Source organism: Mirounga leonina, unplaced genomic scaffold (assembly GCF_011800145.1).
Source record: "Mirounga leonina isolate KUSES-001 unplaced genomic scaffold, KU_Mleo_1.0 Mir_173, whole genome shotgun sequence".
Classification (NCBI taxonomy): Eukaryota; Metazoa; Chordata; class Mammalia; order Carnivora; family Phocidae; genus Mirounga; species Mirounga leonina.
Genome location: NW_023270447.1, coordinates 80,015,199 through 80,033,343, shown reverse-complemented (window position 1 = coordinate 80,033,343; position 18,145 = coordinate 80,015,199). Strand labels below are relative to the sequence as shown.

The 18,145-nt window shown below is 55.9% G+C and overlaps 2 protein-coding genes across 3 annotated transcripts in view; one reads left to right on the top strand and one right to left on the bottom strand.

Moving 5' to 3' along the window:
* The first annotated feature begins 4,465 nt into the window (after positions 1-4,465).
* HTR6 (5-hydroxytryptamine receptor 6) lies at positions 4,466-14,360 on the top strand. Its single transcript, XM_035020231.1, has 3 exons — positions 4,466-5,179; positions 13,435-13,593; positions 13,793-14,360. The coding sequence occupies exons 1-3, from the start codon at positions 4,466-4,468 to the stop codon at positions 14,240-14,242; spliced, it is 1,323 nt and encodes a 440-aa protein (XP_034876122.1). The 3' UTR covers positions 14,243-14,360.
* A 1,991-nt stretch (positions 14,361-16,351) lies between these two features.
* The window catches only part of TMCO4 (transmembrane and coiled-coil domains 4), a 90,175-nt gene continuing 88,381 nt past the window's right edge, over positions 16,352-18,145 (bottom strand). For both annotated transcript variants that reach the window (XM_035019615.1, XM_035019616.1), the window contains exon 16: positions 16,352-17,448. In XM_035019615.1, coding sequence (XP_034875506.1) covers positions 17,071-17,448 — 378 coding nt within the window. In that variant the 3' untranslated portion in view covers positions 16,352-17,070. The remainder of the gene's footprint in view (positions 17,449-18,145) is intronic.

Below are 18,145 nucleotides of genomic sequence, written 5' to 3'. Positions count from 1 at the left end.
TCTCTTTGCAGTAAGAGCCCCGGAGGGCTCTGCACAGAGCTGGGTTTCCGAGAGAGTGGAGACGGGACGGCGGTGACTGCAATGGTCCGGGCAGAAGACAGAGACGGGAGACCATAGAGGCCAGAATTGGGTGTGGGCAAAGGGGAGGTGGAACCAGGCAGGAGAGGCGCCGCTGATTGGATTCGGGAGCAGCAGATGGGAGGAGCCAGATTTGAGTGCTGACGTCACTTGTTATGCCAGCCTGCAAATGGGCAAATGGGCGTGAGATGGGGAGTAGTGACTTCGATTTTCCTTGTCAACCTCAAGCTGAACCACCCAGAGGGCCCAGAAAAAACATTTCAGGTCCTCCTCTGCCCTTCGCTCTCCCCCCGGCCCACAGCAATGGTGGAAAGATCTTAAAATCTTTACAAGGGGTTAACACTGACAGCACAGGCCCCTCTTGGCAAAGGGTGGGTAAGTAATTAGCACCAGCTACCCCGCCTTATTTGCCTACTTGGAGCCTACAACTCCCAGCTCGTTTTCTTCCCCTGCTCCAAGCCTCTGGGGATATCCAGTCAGCCTGGGTTTAAATTCTGGCTGCGCCACTTCCTAGCTGTGTAATCTTGAGGAGGTCAGTTAAACTCCCTGAGGCTCAGTTTGCCCATCTGCAAAATGGGGACTAATGATCACACCTCTCTTACTCCCAGGGTCATGGTGAGCTTTATATAAATTAATGTACGAGTGGAGCTTGGAACAGTGCCCGGCATGTAGTAAGGACACGTGGCTGACTCAGTCCACAGAGTATGTGACTCTTGATCTCAGGGTCCTGAGTTCAAGCTCCATGCTGGGTGTAGAGCTTACACTGCAGAACAAAACACACACACACACACAAGAAAAATGCCGGCTGTCACTATAATTGTTGAGAATGAAAGACTGGGTCACAACTGCTGGTGGCTGGGCTGATAGTTTTGTTCATTCATTCATTGAACGGATGTTTATTGAGAGCCTGCTATGTGCTGAGGATACAGCAGTGAACAAAACAGACAAATCCCCGGCCTCATGGAGTTTATCCGGTTAATCAGCGCCTTCCGTGAGAGCAGCTTTGAGCAGGCTTCACAGCCTCCCTGGATCTCGGTTACTCCATCCCCATAATGCGGAGCTCTGGCGGGCATGGAGGTCTGGGGCAGGGGACTTCAGAAGAGTCAGCTGTTCCAGCGTGGCACCGGCCTTCTCCTCCAGAGAGGGAGCTCCCGTGGCTAGAAGTAATTGAGCAAAGGCTGAGCATCCGTGAAGGTCCCTCTCTACCCTGAAAGGTTAAGGAAGTCTGGGGCTTTATTATTCCATGACGGGTATGATAAACTTAGGAGCATGAGCACACACATGGAACTTTTGAAAAAGTTCTTGAATTCAAGATAATAGTGTGGCCACAAGGTGGCACCACTACCCAGGCCCAATCTTGGAAAAAATTAAAAAAAAAATTATAGTTAAGGGGTGCCTGGGTGGCGCACTGGGTTAAGCATCTGACTCTTGGTTTCAGCTCAGGTGGTGGTCTCAGGGTCATGAGATCGAGCCCCTGTTGGGCTTCATGCTCAGCGTGGAGTCTGCTTAAGACTCTCTCCCTCTCTCTCTCTGCCCCTCCCTCCCGAGCCTGCGTGTGTGCGTGTGTGTGCGCGTGTGCACGTGCTCTCTCTCTCTCTCTCAGATAAATAAATAAATAAATCTTTAAAAAAAATTATAGTTAAGGGGTGCCTGGGTGGCTCAGTCGTTAAGTGTCTGCCTTAGGCTCAGGTCATGATTCCAGGGTCCTGGGATCGAGCCCCACATCAGGCTCCCTGCCCTGCGGACAGCCTGCTTCTCCCTCGCCCACTCCCCCTGCTTGTGTTCCCTCTCTCTCTGTGTCTTTGTCAAATAAATAAATAAATAAAACCTTTAAAAAATTATAGTTAAGTACAGATCACAATATAACAAATGTCTCTGAACCTGTCACCCAGGATGAACAAATATTAACAAATTTGTCATGTTTTCTTTAGGCCTTTAAAAAAAATAATAAAGGCCCCGAATCCACAGAGCTGGTAAGCAACAGCAATGGGATCCCAAGTCTGGTCTTTATGTTTTCAGCCTAGTGCCTCATATCCTGTCCTCTGGGACATGGCAGAAGTTGTTATAGGGGTGTCATATGGGAGGGAGGACAGACCTCCTTTTCCTGCTACATAGACCCGTCTCTGGGCACGACTGGGACTCTGGGCCCCAAATAGTGGCTTGGGGGTGGGTGGGGCGCTGCAGGGTCTTGAGGTTTTTCTGTCTTGGGTGTTGGGCAGTTCCGAGTTTCAGTTCCACTTGGTCTCTTGCTGCTGGTGACCTTGGATGAGGCCCTTGGCCTCTCTCAGCCTCAGTTTAACACCTACCTATCAGCACTATTGTAGTGGTAGGAATAAGAGAATATAAAGCCCCTGGAACATAGCAGGAATCTTATATGTGTGGGGGGGTATGACTTTTCTGTTTCTGCAGAGGGAAAAAGACCCCCTTTGCTCTCAGATTCCCTTTATGTTGCTCTTCATTTTCTTTTTTTTTTTTTAAAGATTTTATTTATTTATTTGAGAGAGAGAGAATGAGAGAGAGTGAGCACATGAGAGGGGGGAGGGTCAGAGGGAGAAGCAGACTCCCCGCTGAGCAGGGACCCTGATGCGGGACTCGATCCCGGGACTCCAGGATCATGACCTGAGCCGAAGGCAGTCGCTTAACCAACTGAGTCACCCAGGCGCCCCCCCCCCTTTTTTTTTCTAAAGCAGTGATCCCTTTACGACGACTTTAAGAGTCTATTATGCTTATTGTTTATTGTCTGTCTCCTTCCACTAGAACATAAACTCCATGAAGCTGGATCTTTGTTGTGGTTAGTGTAGTGTCCTAATTGGCCAGAACAGTGCCTAACATCTAGTAGGTGCTCCATAAATGTTTATTGAATGAATGAGTGGAATCCGCAGTACTGATCTGTGAAGCATCTGGTAGAGACTCTTCTTAGCTGGGGGGGGAGAGAGCACCTTCCGAGGGTGCTATCTGCAGTGCCTCTACCGCATCTGGCCTTGGGATTCCCAAATCTGTTCACACTCTGTTAGACTGGGAGTCCCAGCACATTAGGCACTTCGTGCCTGCTGCTGTCGGGGAGTGGTAGGTTTCTGCTCAAAGGACCCCGAGGAGAAGGTAACCTGCTGTTTGAAGGTTTGAAGGAAGCATTATATGGGTTATTATATATTATATATACTATGATATACAGGTACATATGTGCATATATATGTGTGTGACATCTGGGCGTCAAGCGAGCTCCCCAGTAGCTCCCAATGGGCTCCCGCTGCTAGCGCGGCGACCCCCGCTGCGGGTGGGCAGCCCCCCAACTGGGGAGCAGTCCTAGATGAAGGCGGCCACAGCCCCTCCTGTGAGTTCCTCCTGCGCCGCAGCCACGTCAGGTGGGAGAGGGGTGTGCGGGGACGGGGCGGGGGGGGGAGGGGGGAGGCCGCGACCCGAGGTGCGGAGGACCCCGCGCGCTGCGGGGCGGGGGCTCGGCTCTCCCCGCCCACCGCGGGGCGGGGCGCAGGCTCCGCGGCGCTGGGGCCGCGCGCTCCTGGAAGCGCCACCGGCTCCTCCGCGCGCGCGGGCCCCTCGCGGTGCCTCCCGGGCTCCCTGGGCGCCTGCCCGGCCCGCGGCCGCCTCTTCTTCCCCAGCCCCGCGGCGCCCGTCGCAGTCGCTGGCAGCGGAGCAGCGCCGAGCGCCCAGGTACCGAGCGCGGGCGGGAGCGGGGCCGGGGACCCGGCGGCGGCGCGGCCGCCGCTGCTGCTCCTGTCCCCGCGGGCCAGCTGGGCGTCCTCCCGCACGCCGCAGGGGACCGTGACCGCCCAAGCCCTGGCTGCCTCTGCGTCGGCTCGGAGACCTGCCTTCCCCACCGGGGGCTTTGCTGTGGCTCACGGGCTCCCGCCCTGCCACCCCAAGTGACCGCGGCTCGCGACCTAGCGCTCCGTACGCCCACCTGCCGCGGAGGGGGCTGCCCCCTGCTGAGCGCGCACGTCCGTCCCCGGCTCCCGGCTCCTCAGGTCCCCGCCCCAGGCGGACGTCCCCGCCCCAACCTTCCCGCCCGCCCCCTCTAGGGGGCTCTGCTCCCACCGGTCCAACCTCCCAGTTATCTGCGGCCCTTGACTTCCCGCCCGCCCCCTCTCGGGGACACTGCGCCTCCTCAGGTGCGCCCTTCCAAACTCCCTACCCGTTTGCTCCGTGTCCCCACCTCACACCATATAACCCCTCTCCATCTTCCTTGGGTCCTTGCCCCTTGACCTAGTGCCCCTGTCTCTGTCTTCCCACCTGACCCCTGGTGGCCGTCTGTTCCCACCGACGACGCCCATCCAGCCTCCGCTCCTCCAGGTCCCTCACCCAGGCGCCCCGCCCACCCTACCTCGTCCTCCGGACCCCTCTCGGGCCTGACGTCCTCGCCCCCGCCCCCATGGTCCCGGAACCCGGCCCTGCCAACAACAGCACCCCGAACTGGGGGTCGGGGCCGCCGTCAGAGCCGGCGGGCAGCGGCTGGGTGGCGGCCGCGCTGTGCGTGGTCATCGCGCTGACGGCGGCGGCCAACGCGCTGCTCATCGCGCTCATCTGCACGCAGCCCGCGCTGCGCAACACGTCCAACTTCTTCCTGGTGTCGCTCTTCACGTCGGACCTGATGGTGGGGCTGGTGGTGATGCCGCCCGCCATGCTGAACGCGCTGTACGGGCGCTGGGTGCTGGCGCGCGGCCTCTGCCTGCTCTGGGCCGCCTTCGACGTGATGTGCTGCAGCGCCTCCATCCTCAACCTCTGCCTCATCAGCCTGGACCGCTACCTGCTCATCCTCTCGCCGCTGAGCTACAAGCTGCGCATGACGCCCCCGCGCGCCCTGGGGCTTGTCCTGGGCGCCTGGAGCCTGGCCGCCCTCGCTTCCTTCCTGCCCCTGCTGCTGGGCTGGCACCAGCTGGGCCGCGTGCGGGCCCCTGCCCCGGGCCAGTGCCGCCTGCTGGCCAGCCTGCCGTTCGTCCTCGTGGCGTCGGGACTTACTTTCTTCCTGCCCTCGGGCGCCATCTGCTACACCTACTGCAGGATCCTGCTGGCCGCCCGCAAGCAGGCTGTGCAGGTGGCCTCCCTCACCACCGGCACGACGGGCCAGGCCCTGGAGACGCTGCAGGTACCCGGGGCGCGCAGGGAGACCCGGGCTCGTGGGATGGAGAGGAATGAGCAGCCGTTGGGGGCCCACGCGGCATCCATCACTTAATATATACACTTGCTGGTGACCTCCAAGTGGCCATTTCCAACACACATGACTCTTCTGCATTCTAGACTCGGTGCTAACTGTCCACAGGACAGCTGCATCAGCATGCGGGGCAGGCTTCCAGAAGGTAGCATGTGCTGAGGGAATTCAGGGTGTCCCCACCCTCCCCGTCGTTCCCGTCGTGGCAAATGGCACCAGCACGGCAGTACTCCACAGAAACTCAGGAATAATTTTTCTCCCTCATGCTCATGGGGTTCATTATCAAGGCCTGTTGGTGCTGTCCTCCTGAACACGTACCACCCCAAGGCCACCCCCCTCAACCAGGCCCCCATTGCTTCTTTCCTGGAAGCCCTCGATAGTCTCCTACTGGCTTCCCCTGCTTCCTCTTCAGACTCACTCTTGTCTACTCTCTGCCCAGGAGCCAGAGCACTTGACAAAACAGAAGTGAGCCCGTCACTCTTAAGATAAAAGAAGAGACCCATGTGGGGATCTGGTCTGGGAATGTGGTCCTGCCAACCTCTCCAGCTTCACCTCCTCCCCTTGCCCTCTCTCCTTGTGCACCAGCCCTTCTGATGTTTCTGGAAGGCACCAGACTGCAGTGTCCAGGACTTGGCATTGCTGTTCCCTCTGCCTGGACAGCTCTTCCCCTGGGGCTGCCCTGTCTGACTCCTTTTCAGCTCACAGGTCACCTCTTCCCAGAGTCTGTCCCTGACCACCCTGTCTGCAGACCCATCGGTGCTCCCTCACCCTGTTATTTCTCCCAACTGTAGGTTTATATGTTGACTTGTTCATTTTGTCTCTCCCCCACGAGAGTGTAAGCTGGGCACATCTGGGGCGGTTTTGATTCCCACTGTACATCCTAGGTGCTTACTAATGACTTGTGAGTGCTAAGGCCCTGCAAGGTCTGGAGTGTGGTGGCTGTTCTTGTCACTCAGGCCATATGGCACCAGAGTCTTACTGTCTATTGTCCTAAACCCACAAGGAACGGGAGTTTAGGTTGATGAGGCCTGAGGCCCAGAGAATTAGGTCACAGGCCCCGAGGAAGGTCCTGATGGGGCTCTCCAGTCTTGATGTAGCCCCAGGCGGAGGAGGCTCCTGCAGGATGGCGGGTACTTGGGGGCTTGGGTGGATGGGGGCTGAAAGGCGGGCCCTCCGAGCAGCTTGCCTGCCCCATCAACCAGGAGAAAAGGCCTTGGGTGGACAGGAGGTCCAGGCTCCAGTCTTCCTCCCTCCCTCTGTGCTCGCTGGAGAACGTTCCTGAATCACAATAGGTGGCTGTGACCCTGACTCTGTTCTCCAGCAGTAGGAAGGCTGCCCTAGGCCATCCACACTCTCTCCCTGGGCTCTTGTAAAGGAGCGTTTCCCAAACTCGAGGCATCTGGAACCACCTTGGGCCATCCGCCTTCTTTCCAGCCACCCACACGCCTCAGGCGGCTTCCTTCTCCTGTAGTTTGCATTTTTCTCTCCATCGCCTCACTTATCTTTTTACTTCCATGCATTTGTTTCGAAAGGAAACTTCTTATCTCTTCTGGAAATGGAAACTCGGGTCCCTTTGCCATAAACAGACGGTGGTCCCAAAGACGGCGGCAATGCGTGGTGGGAACCCCAGCAGGGTTGCTGAAGCCCGGAGGCGAGCTCCAAGTGGTCCAGCCCCAGGCTCGCTTCCTCTTTGGTGCTAGGGGGTGTTCAACACAGCAGCACCAACACTCACTTCCTCTTGGCACAACCGGAAAAGGAGCCGGAAGAGTGCTGGAGAAGGCTCGTGTTCTCACTCTCTCATTTAGTTCTGTTACGGGTCATCCTCCTCTTCCGCGCTTTGGGGAGCTCCGCGCCAGCGACTAAGGACGTGAGGAGGTGGCTGCTCTTGGGGAGGCTGGGGTGGGACGGGTCTGGATTTTCCGTGCCAGTGTCACCTGTGACACATTTTTCTGTCCCTGAGGCTAATTGGGGGGTGCCAGGATTGACCCTGAGACGGTGGCCTGGAGCCCCCGGGGTGCTGACTGCGGCAGTCCCACGGTTTCTCAGTGCCCACTGCGTGCCGGCACCTGGCCAAGCTCGTGCCCCAAACACCCACCCGGGCAAGGACTACCATCATCCCTGTTGGACAGATGGGGAGCCTGGGGTTCCGGGAGAGGGGAGGGGTCAGAACCCAACACTTCCCAAACCACTCAACTCCTAAGCCAGCCTCCTGCCTGCCTCTTTTCCTTATTCTGTGCACAACTGCCTGCGTTTTGGGAATCTGTTTCTGGGACATAGCCTCTACTCCATCTTCTTGGGTCACGACCCCCTTTCCTCCCACCCAAGCTGGCCGGCCCCTGAGACTAGGCTTCCAGCCGGGCACTTGAGGTTCCCAGTACCTGGACCTAAAGGAATTGATGAGAATGAACAAAACTTGGGGTGCATTGGACCCCTTTCTTCCTGTCTTCAGCCCTACTTAGCCCTGAGCTCCCTTCCCCAATCCAGCCGCTAGCTTCTCCACGGAGGGCGGGGGACCAGAGGGGGACATGGGTTTCTGAAGCCCCAGCTCCTCTGGGTTTGAGGACGTGGTAACTGAGCAGGCTTGAGTATTTTAATCTCTCCTCCCACCCCCCACATCTGCTAGGTATGTGAATAGGCTTTTCAGAAGCCACCGGCCAGCTCAGTGGTCTCAGCCAGGCTTTCCCAGCCCCGCGGCTGTGAGGTAGGGGTCTCACTTACAGCTGAGGCAGAGACTGGGCTGGGGATGAAGAGCAGGGCATGGGGAGAGTGGTTTCAGAGTGCGTGAGATGCCGCCAGCGTAGGGGAGAGAGGGAGAGAGAGACAGAGCGATCTGTGCCAGGGTGGGATGGTGCTCATCTTCGGGAGGGACCCGTGTGGGCTCAGGGATGGAGAGCAGCAGGGGAGAAGAAGGTCTGCTGGGGCATTTGCCTCCCCAGCCTCTTTGTCTCTGTGTCAGGACCTGTGCCTTTGGTCTGGAGCCCTTGCCCCTCTGTCTTCCTCCGCACCTCCTCTTCCTCCCCTTCTCCCACCCCTCTCTCCTCTGGGGCCATCTCGCCCCCTTCTCTGTCTTCTACACCCTCCCATCTGCCTCTCCCCCTTCTCTCCCATCAGTTTCTCCCCCTCTCTTCCTCCACCAGCCTGTTCCACCCTCCCTCACCCGACTCTGCATCACTTTGTCTTAGCGATCTGTCTTCCCTTCCATCGCTGTCCTTCCTCCTCAGAGGAGGAGGCTGTGATCACAGAAATATCTCGGAGGAGGAGGAGGGGGCTGAGCTGGGAGAGGCTGACAGAGGAGCAGCGCCGAGAGCATGGCAGCCTTGGCTGCTGCTGGGAACAAGGTGGCCCGGAGTGGCCACAACTGGCTGCAGGAGCTTGTGGACCCGGCTGGACAGGGGTTCAAATCCTGCCTCCTTTCCCTCCCTGCTGATGACTTTGGACCAGTCATTCAGCTCCCACTGCCCCAGGGGTAATGCCACTTACCACATGAGGCTGTTTGAGGAATCGGTGAGATAACATATGTCAGCCTGGCACATACTAGGTGCTCAGCATGTGTTAGTTCGTCCCCTTTCCTCTTGGTGGTAAGATATGTGGTTCTGGAGAAATCATCACCCCTTTGAGCCTCTTTAGGGAAAAAAAATCTGCCACTGCTGTCAATAACAGCATCACCACCAGAAGCAAAGAGCTGAGTTGGACTCGAACAGCAGAAATGCTGGCTGACGCTTACATGGGGCTTACTGTGTGCCAGGCATTGAGCAGCTGACTTTGTGCATGTTATCTTCGTTAGTTCTTACTACAACCTTGTGAGACAGACGCCACTGTAATTGCCATTTTACAGATGAGAAAGCTGAGGCACAGAGAGGTGAAACCCCTTGCCTGAGGTCACACAGCCAGTTAGTAACAGAGCCACGATTTGAAACCAGACCGTCTGGCTCCGGAGTCTGTCTTAGAACCCTCACGCTATGAGTAGGTGATCGTAAAAATTTTGAATTACACAAGGGAATACATAAATGCACTTTAAAATAAAAATCCAGGGGGTGCCTGGCTGGTTCATTTGGTGGACCATGCGGCTCTTGATCTTGGGGTCGTGCGCTCAAGCCCCACGTTGGGTATATAGAGCCTACTTAAAAAAAAAAATCCAGCCATAGAGATAAAGTGAAAGACCCTCCCAAATCCCACCCAGTCACCTTCCGTTCCCAGGGACACTCTTATCGATTTAGGATATGTCTTTCTACTCCTGTATCTTTGTGTTTCCATGTTTGTTTATGCACCCAAAGAGACTTAGTGCTTTGTTTTGTGTATTTTTTAAAATTTTTATTTAAAAAATTTTTAAAAAGATTATTTATTTGAGAGAGAGAGAGAGAGACCACAAGTGGGGGAGAGGGAGAAGCAGGCTTTCCGCCGAGCAGGGAGCCTGAAGCGGGGCTCGATCCCAGGACCCTGGGATCATGCATGACCCGAGCTGAAGGCAGCCGCTTAATTGACTGAGCCACCCAGGTGCCCCTGTCTTCTGTATTTTTTAAGCAAATGGAGTCCTGTTGTACCTATTATTTTGCAACTTGCCATTACCACTTAATATTGATGTTATGTCTTGGAGATCTTGTCATTTGACCAATTATATTCTTTTAACATCTATGTTGTCAACTACAGTGGGAAGGTACTATGGTTTATTTAACCGCCATCCTTCCATGCACATGTAGGCTGTTTCCAGTTTTTTCCAGGAATAGTGTTGTAATACACATGTCCATGTATGCCGAGTGTGCAGACGTGCTCGGGTATTTATTGCACAGGGGAACCTGTACGTGGGACTGCCTCCTGGAGGGGCAATGCCAGCCTGTCGTCCAGGCAGCTGCCCTCGGTGTCATTAAGGGGCATGCGGACAACAGCACATGGCCGTGAGGGCAGAGAGAAGTGGGCAGGTGCAGCGGGCATCAGCTGGGCTCAGGGTGAGGCCAGTGGCTGTCACAGGCCTCTGCTCCATGAGGGCCTCTGGTGACAGTGCTGAGGGTCTCTGTAACCCCCTACATGCAGAAGTGCAATTTCTGGAGCTAGAAATGGCTTTCAATCCCTGACTCAACCTTTATCTGCTGTGTGACTGTGGGCAAGTTCTTTTGCCTCTCTGAGCCTCATCGGCAAAATGGGGATAATAATACCTACCTCAGGTCAAGACTGAATGGCACGATGGGTATCAGATGCTGACACATAGTAAACGCTCCCTAAATGTGGATGATGGTGCTGATTGGGGGTCACTTGGAGTGCTTTGCTTTGAGGCCTTGTACTGGGACACTGTGACCTGGGGAAGGTCCCCTATCGTCTCTGAGCCTTGGTTTCCTTCTCTCTTCCCTTTTGCCTGTGTTCTTGGGTCAACTCTTTGGGGAGAAGAAGAGAAAAAAAAACAACCCAGGGTTTTCCCAGGAAGATTCCTAGAGAGGGAATCTGAGGCCATCTTTAATTCCTTCTCTGGAGCCCCCTTCCCAGTGATTGCCTCCCACCCAGATATCTCTCCAGTGTCTCAGTTCCCCAGTGCCCTAGAGCTCTGACAAGATCGGGGCTGTCTCTTGCCCCGCCCAGGTTGCCAGAAGTCAGGGAGGGTACCTGTGTGAGTGGCTCCTCTGGAGATGGTGGCTCCCTCCTTCCCTATTATCTATCCCCATCGATGGCAGCAATTTGAAGGGATGGCAGATCTTTGGGGGTAAGCAGGAACCTCTCCTCCAGGCTGACCACAGTGGGGCCACAGAAGCCATATAGAGTCTACCCTGGAAGGGAGAAAAGGAGATGATGAAAGAGAAAAGCAGAGCCTTTCCCCCCTCCCTTGCTGTAGCATGGTGAGTCAGAGCATTTGTCCTGACATCTGTGCTGCTTTGGGGAGCCTGAGCTGCTGGCAGAAGGACAGGCTCCTGAGGGTGCTCAAAATTTCCCCAACCTCCAACACATACCACTGAACCGACCTCAGGGCTACCACGTATGTAGCACTTAACTCTGTATCGGGCACTCTGCATGCATTTATTATCCACAGCCTCGCAATGACTCCACAAGCTGAGTATTGTTTTTCCCATTTTACAGATGTGGAAACAGAGACTGTCTCAAGATCACAGAGCGAGTAAGTGGTAGAGGCATGACTTGAAGCCAGATTACTTGTCTTACAATCTAGCTCTTGCCTCCGCACAATGCTGCCCCACCCAGACAGAGGGGAGAAATCAAGATCTTCTCTTAGGCTGCTCTTTGTGAATTTGTCCTTGGTATTCATATAACCAGATTTCACATGGATAAACATACTGAGGGGTGGGAGTTACGGTGTGCTTCATCTCCCCCCTCCTGCCCACCGCCATTCTGGACTCCTTGATGCTATGGAAAGATAGCATAGACCTGGGCTTTCAGCACCATGGACAGGACACCAAGTCTGGATACCCTGCAGAGGCATGGCGGCCCCCGCGCCTGAGAGCGGGGTGGGGTTTTGGCTTGGGTGCTCTGGGGGACTGACACATCTTCTTGGCTTTGCCTCCACCGCCCCCTTTCCATCTGCGAGGGTTGCCTGGGAATCAGGTTCCCTTCCTGCCTCCTTCTGACTCTTCCAATTACCCTATACTCAACCCACCTCTGGCTCCCTGGAGAGCTAAGCTTGGGCTCTCTTGCAGTTTAGGAAATGTTGGAGGAGGGGCACCTGGCTAGCTCAGTCGGAGGAGCTTGCAACTCTTGATCTCAGGGCTGTGAGTTTGAGCCCCACGTTGGGTGCAGACATTACTTAAAAATCTTAAAAAAAAAAAGGAAACGTTGGAGGAATCCCTTGCTCCCAAAGGCCAGGCGTGTTCCCAGGCTGCACACACGACCTTTACACAGTTCAGTGAACTGTGCACACCTTGGCATACTGGTATTTACTTAAATTATAAATGTAAGTTGGTCCCACTTTGTGTAAAACTGATGTATGAAAATCCAAATTGATTACAACACGCTCTTTAGAGGGGGGCTTCATGTCCCAGCTTTCGTGGGATTTGGGGGTTTCATGGCCGGGCCTCGAGGTGGTCTCTGAACCCGCTGGAAATGTGGGATGTTTTCTCCTTCTCTGTGTGTGCATGTGTAACAATTTATACGCTTTTTGTGTTCTGGGGAAAGGTTTTGTAGATTGCATCGGATTCTCAATGAGCTCAGGAGCTTGAAAAAGTTAAGGAAACAGCTGGGCTAAAGGATCGGCCAGTTCAGAGCTTTCTAATGTTTTGGGACTGCTGGTCACTAGTTTGCAAAGTCAAATTCTAACCTTCTCATGCCTGCGTCCCCTTCGAGGCTGCTGTGGGGCCGCTTCTTTTTCCTTCTTTTCTTCCCCACACTCCAGCTCTTGAGGTCAGTGTTTGGGAATGAAGATGTCTGTCAGTCCACAGTGTAATTTGAGTTGTAAAATGCCGAGGTCACGAGCACCCCTGCTAGTCTAAAATTGATTTCACTGCAAACATTTACTCTGTGCACATGTTTTCAGAAAAGGACTATTTTGTGCAGCATGAGGGTAATGGTGCAGGCAAAATCATTCCTCCCAAATATGAGGAGAATCTGTCTATGAAGAGATTGTCATGCCTTGGGTGGCAGCAAGACCTCTTTTGTCAAATACTGTTGAATTGCAACTAATTCTTGTAGGGCCAGAGGCTTTGTGTGGTGCTGGGGCTCACGGTCACGTGTGTTGACTTGTGCTGAGTGTTGTCTTTTGCGAGGTGGGTAGGGGGGTCTCCTGAACTGTCTGACAGTGTTACTCTGTCTCACTACCCTTCTTAGAGTGCCTTGTGTTAGGGTCAGGGCTCAGGGCAGGGCCAGGATCAGGGCTCAGTCTATTGCTGAGCTCAGGCCACAGTGTGGGGCTAAGGCTGGGCTCAGTCGGTCCAGGGTTGAGGCTCCGTTTGAGACCTTGGTTATGAATTTCTGTGGTAACTATCCGGGCTCAGTCTGGGACCATGAGCAGGGCTTGGTTTCTTGCTGATGTCAGGGCTTGGTCTAGAGCCAGGATCAAGGTTTGCTCTGGAGTCAAGGTCAGGTCTGCTGTTGGGGAATCTAGCACTACAGTTGGGGCTTAGTCAAGGATCAGGAGGGCTCAGTTTATTGCTGGTACTAAGGCTCAGTCTAGAATTAGGATTGAGGCTTAGTCTCTGGCTGGGAGCAAGGTCAGACTGGGGCTCTTTCGCAGGTGACTTATGTATGTGGCCTTCCTTCCACAGGTACCCAGGACCCCACGCCCAGGGATGGAGTCAGCTGATAGCAGGCGTCTGGCCACCAAGCACAGCAGGAAGGCCTTGAAGGCCAGTCTGACACTGGGCATCCTGCTGGGCATGTTCTTTGTGACCTGGCTGCCCTTCTTTGTGGCCAACATAGCCCAGGTAATGCCACCGCAGAGGGGGGTGAGTCCAGGCCTCGCTGGGGAGGCCCCCAACTCCACCCCAGCCCAGTCGTGGGGATAGAGGAGGGCGGGCTGCCTCTCATGGCATCTGTGTTTGTGGGTCCCTGTCCCATCCATGCTGGCCGGGGTGGTCTGTGACCCTGCTCCGGGACGGAGCATGACGTACCCCATCTCTCCAGGCTGTGTGCGACTGCATCTCCCCAGACCTCTTCGATGTCCTCACGTGGCTGGGTTACTGCAACAGCACCATGAACCCCATCATCTACCCACTCTTCATGCGGGACTTCAAGCGGGCCCTGGGCAGGTTCCTGCCGTGTCCCCACTGCCCTGGGGAGCGCCAGGCCAGCCTCGCCTCACCCTCTATGCGAACCTCTCACAGCGGTCCCCGGCCCGGCCTGAGCCTGCAGCACGTTCTACCGCTGCCTCTGCCACCTGACTCCAGTTCTGACTCAGGCTCAGGTTCCGGCGGCTCCTCGGGCCTGCAGCGCACGGCCCAGCCCCTGCTGCCTAGAGAGGCCCCCCGGGAGCCCCCGCCCCCTGCCAGGGCTGCCGTGGTGGTCAATTTCTTCAACATCGATCCTGTGGAGCCCCAGCTGCAGCTGCATCCCCTTGGTGCTCCCACGAACTGACCCGGGCTTGGAGCCGGTCGGGGGGAGCTGGACTGGATAGAACCAAGTCCCCAAGGCCTTGGACCAGCTCTTGGCCAAGGCTGGCAGGCTGCAGGTGTCCTGGGGGCCCTCGGAGTGTCAGTGGGGTGCACTGAGCCAGGCCCCACTGCCCCCCCCAGGGGGGGACAGCTGGCTCAGATATGGTTTTCTCCAGGACGCCCCACTGCTGAGTGCCACCTGTGGTTGTGTGTGGAGGTGGCTGGAGGACTCTGGCCGAGGGGAAAAGGACTTCTGGGTTCAGGTTAGGGTGAAGACAATCATCTTTGACATTTGATGAGACTGCAGGGGAGGGATGCCTCTGTCTGCAGAGGTGGATGAGTGCTGGGCTGAGTCCCTCATTCCTCAAAGGGTAGTCCTCAGGCCACCAGCATTCGTGGCACCTCCCTGGAGTTTGTTAAAAATGCACACCCCTACCCACCCCCCCAGCCAAGACCTGCTGAGTCAGACTCTGCACGCTCGCAGGAGCCCCAGGTGAATGTGCACACCGTATAGTTTGAGCCACGCTGGCTTGGATGATCTTTAACCGTGAGGATGATTTGTTTTCAGTCTGGACAGCGCCTCAGGATGCGTGTGGGGCTGCGCAGAAAAACACCTGGCCCGGGAGTCAGGAAGGCAGAAATCCGAATCTCCGCTCCACTACTCACTAGCTCTTGCATACGTCTCTTAACCTTTCTGAGCCTGGTATTCCATATACAAAGTGGGGTAACAATGCCTGCTTCCTAGGGTGTCAGGAGAATCAGGAGAGCATGTGTAGAGTACCCAGTACCTACAGGTGGGCCTGCTGTAGGTGGTACCAGGTGTTGCCACAACTCCTGGGCATCCAGCCCCCTTGGCCTCTCGCTGTGGGCCAGGAAGGGCTGTTTGTTCCCACTGTTTCTCCCATCTCCCTCCTCCTCTTCAGCACTGGTCCTGATCCCACCACCCGACTGACCATGGCTCCCCACCTTTTTGCTCTGGATGCCGGGCGGGGCTCCCATCCCCGCTCCCAGGCTGCTGCACCGCCTCTCCTCAGGGGGCAAAGCGGGAGCTGGTGGTGTCTTGCTCAACACCAGGAATAGGTCTCCCTCCAGCCTGGACTTCCTGGGACCTGGAAGGGAACTAACTGATAGGGATAGACGAGCCCACGGCCCCACCTCCTCCTGGCATTGCCTGGGTCAGCCAGGGCAACAGGAGTGTCGGCCACTTGGGTCTGCAGAGCAGAGTGCAAGAGCCTGGTGTGGGTTGCTGCCCTCAGGCAGGTCGGTGGACCCTGGCACAGGGACCTGGGTTGTTTTTGAGGGGGACTCTTGGTTCCCACAGTTTACTTGCCATAAGGTCCTTTTCAGTCTGAGGCCCCCCAGATCTATCCAAACTCCCAGGGAGCCCTCCACTAGTGGCCTGGGGCTCTCCTTGGTGCTGATTAGATTCAACTCTGGCCCCGGTCACTGGCCACAGAGGGGTCATGGTGCTTGCTGGGGCGTCCCCTCTGCCCCCAGGCCTGCCCGAGTGGACTCCCAATAAACACTAGCTGAGGCAATGACCGTGGTGTGGACTGGATTTGCTTGAGGGGTCCCTGGGGTTGGAGAAGCAGCTGGTGGGAGTGGGATGAGACCCTGGGCAACATGAGCTGTGTGGACTCACAGTAGCAGTTCTGTAAATATTTGTTGAACGAACAAACACACACACACACGTGGGGACCCATTCAGCTCTTAATAGTCTAGTTCCTTCTGTTGTCCTCCTCCGGGCTGCCTCCCCCCAAGGGCTTGTCAATACTTTCTCTGCCTGGGCCTCGGTTTCCCCATCTGCACAATGTAGAACCATCTCTGGCCCCTCATTCAGGGACAATGGAAGGAACACAGGAGGAGGCTTCCGTGGAGACAGATACAGTAGCCGAGAACTCGGGCTCTGGAGTCTGACTGGAGTTTGAGACCTGACCAGCTGTGTGACCTTGAGCAGGTTACCTAACCTCTCTGGGTCTCAAGAACCTTCAGTAACATGCAGATAATAATAGTAGCTACCTCATGGGGTTATCGGTAGGGTCAGCCGAGACAACCCATGGAAGCACTCTGTCCTTGCTAAATTCTCAATGAGTGGTACCTATTATTATTTTTATTATAATCATTATCCCCTTTCCTGCTATGGGAAATCCTTCCCCCGTGTAATTCATTCCTGTCCCTGGGCCCACTTCCCACCCATAGTGCATGCTGATTCAGCATATATTCATCACGCTGTGAGCTGCATCCAGAGCACCACGTAGCACAACTGGGGGGACCCTTCACATCACATCCGTGCAATCCATGCTCCTGGGGTTCTGCAGTGCACAGCCTGCATGACCGTACAGGCACATCTGGCCGCACCTCCCCAGAGCAGAGAGTCAGGTGCGGACTCCCCACCTGCGTCTGCTCTGTAGGAGCATCAGTGGTGTCTGTGGGCTGGCGGGCAGCCCTGGTGTGTGGATGGAAGAGCAGGCATCCACCTGGGTTTACTGGGGCTGGGGAAGCCCCCTGGGCCCCCAGATGGCCAGCCAGCCCCCACGGCTGCAGCCTGAAATACAGGAAGCCCAAGGCTGGTAGAGTCCTGGGGCTCTAAACTGTGGTTGGTCGTCTCTGCAGGGTTCCGGCCTTGCTTCCTCGGGGAGGGAACGCTGTCTCTCTTCGACTCCCCTCCTTCCAATTCCTTTTCAGTCCCAGTGCCTTAAACTTGGGAGAGGCACTGGTGGAAATTCAGAGCTCACGTGGGGCAGCTGGTGGAGGGGTAAGGGAGTGCTACATGGAGGAACCTGGGAAGGCAGCTCGAGTCCCCTTCTGTGGTCAGTCCAGCCCTGGGCAGGGCCCCTGGGTCTCGCTGGCACAGTCGAGGCAGCCCAGTGGATTGGGGCCCATGCCGTGGCTGCAGATCTGGGGGCTCTCAGCCGGGCTGGCAGTGGCAGGAAGGGAGGCGCCTTCAGACTGGTCCAGCCCCGTTGGCACCTGGGCTCGGCTAGGGTCAGCGGGTGTGGCCCCTTTGGGGTTGTCCCCGGGTGTGGTCTTGTCTGATGAGGAGGTGGCTGCTGCCTGGGGAGGCTCCTCTTGGGGCAGACTGCCCGGGGCCAGCAGGAGCCCCTTTTCATCCCAGCCTGGCTTGGTGTGGATGCCCACAGTCTTCAGGATGATGTCCATCTGCTTGGCGTAGTCCAAGTGGCCGCTGACCTGCAGGAGGGCAGTGAGTGAGGGCCAGGGGGGTGGGGGCGGTCAGAGCCCTGCCCTCCCCAGGGCCCCCAGCGGAGCTCTTGGGCCTCACCCTCTTCCTCCGCAGCCTCAGCCACCTGATCCCCAACGCCAGGACTCCAGCTCTCAGTGACCTCAAATCCAGAGTGGGCTGGGAAGCCTCTGGGCCCACGGCCACTCTCGCATTTATTAAACAAAGATGAAGGATGTTTCTTTATAAAATTCCTTTGGGGGCAGGAATCGTCACTAAGACAAAGGTTGAGAACTCAGAAGAAGGGCCCACCTTCTTTCTCAGAGAATAGAGATAACCCCACTTTTGTGTTGGGATGTGTCAGTGAGTGAAAAGTAGGGGTGACTGAGAACACCCGATACCTCACGGTGATCACGGACAATGCCCAACACGTAGTATATCCTTAATACACTGTGGATGAACTTACTGGATACAGTCCTTTGACAGGTGTTGGCTCCTACCTGTAGATGAAGGAATTGAGCCAAGGAGAGCTAAGGTGACTTGACCAAGGTCATACAGCTAAGAAGTATCAGAGTTGGATTTTGAATCTGGGCCTGTTCTCTTCATAGAAAATGAGTTGGGGAGGGGAACTTGGAAAATCATTGCCATTTTACCAAACAGGAAAGCAATGTTCATAGAAGGATGGTGGTTTGCTTAATACACATGACA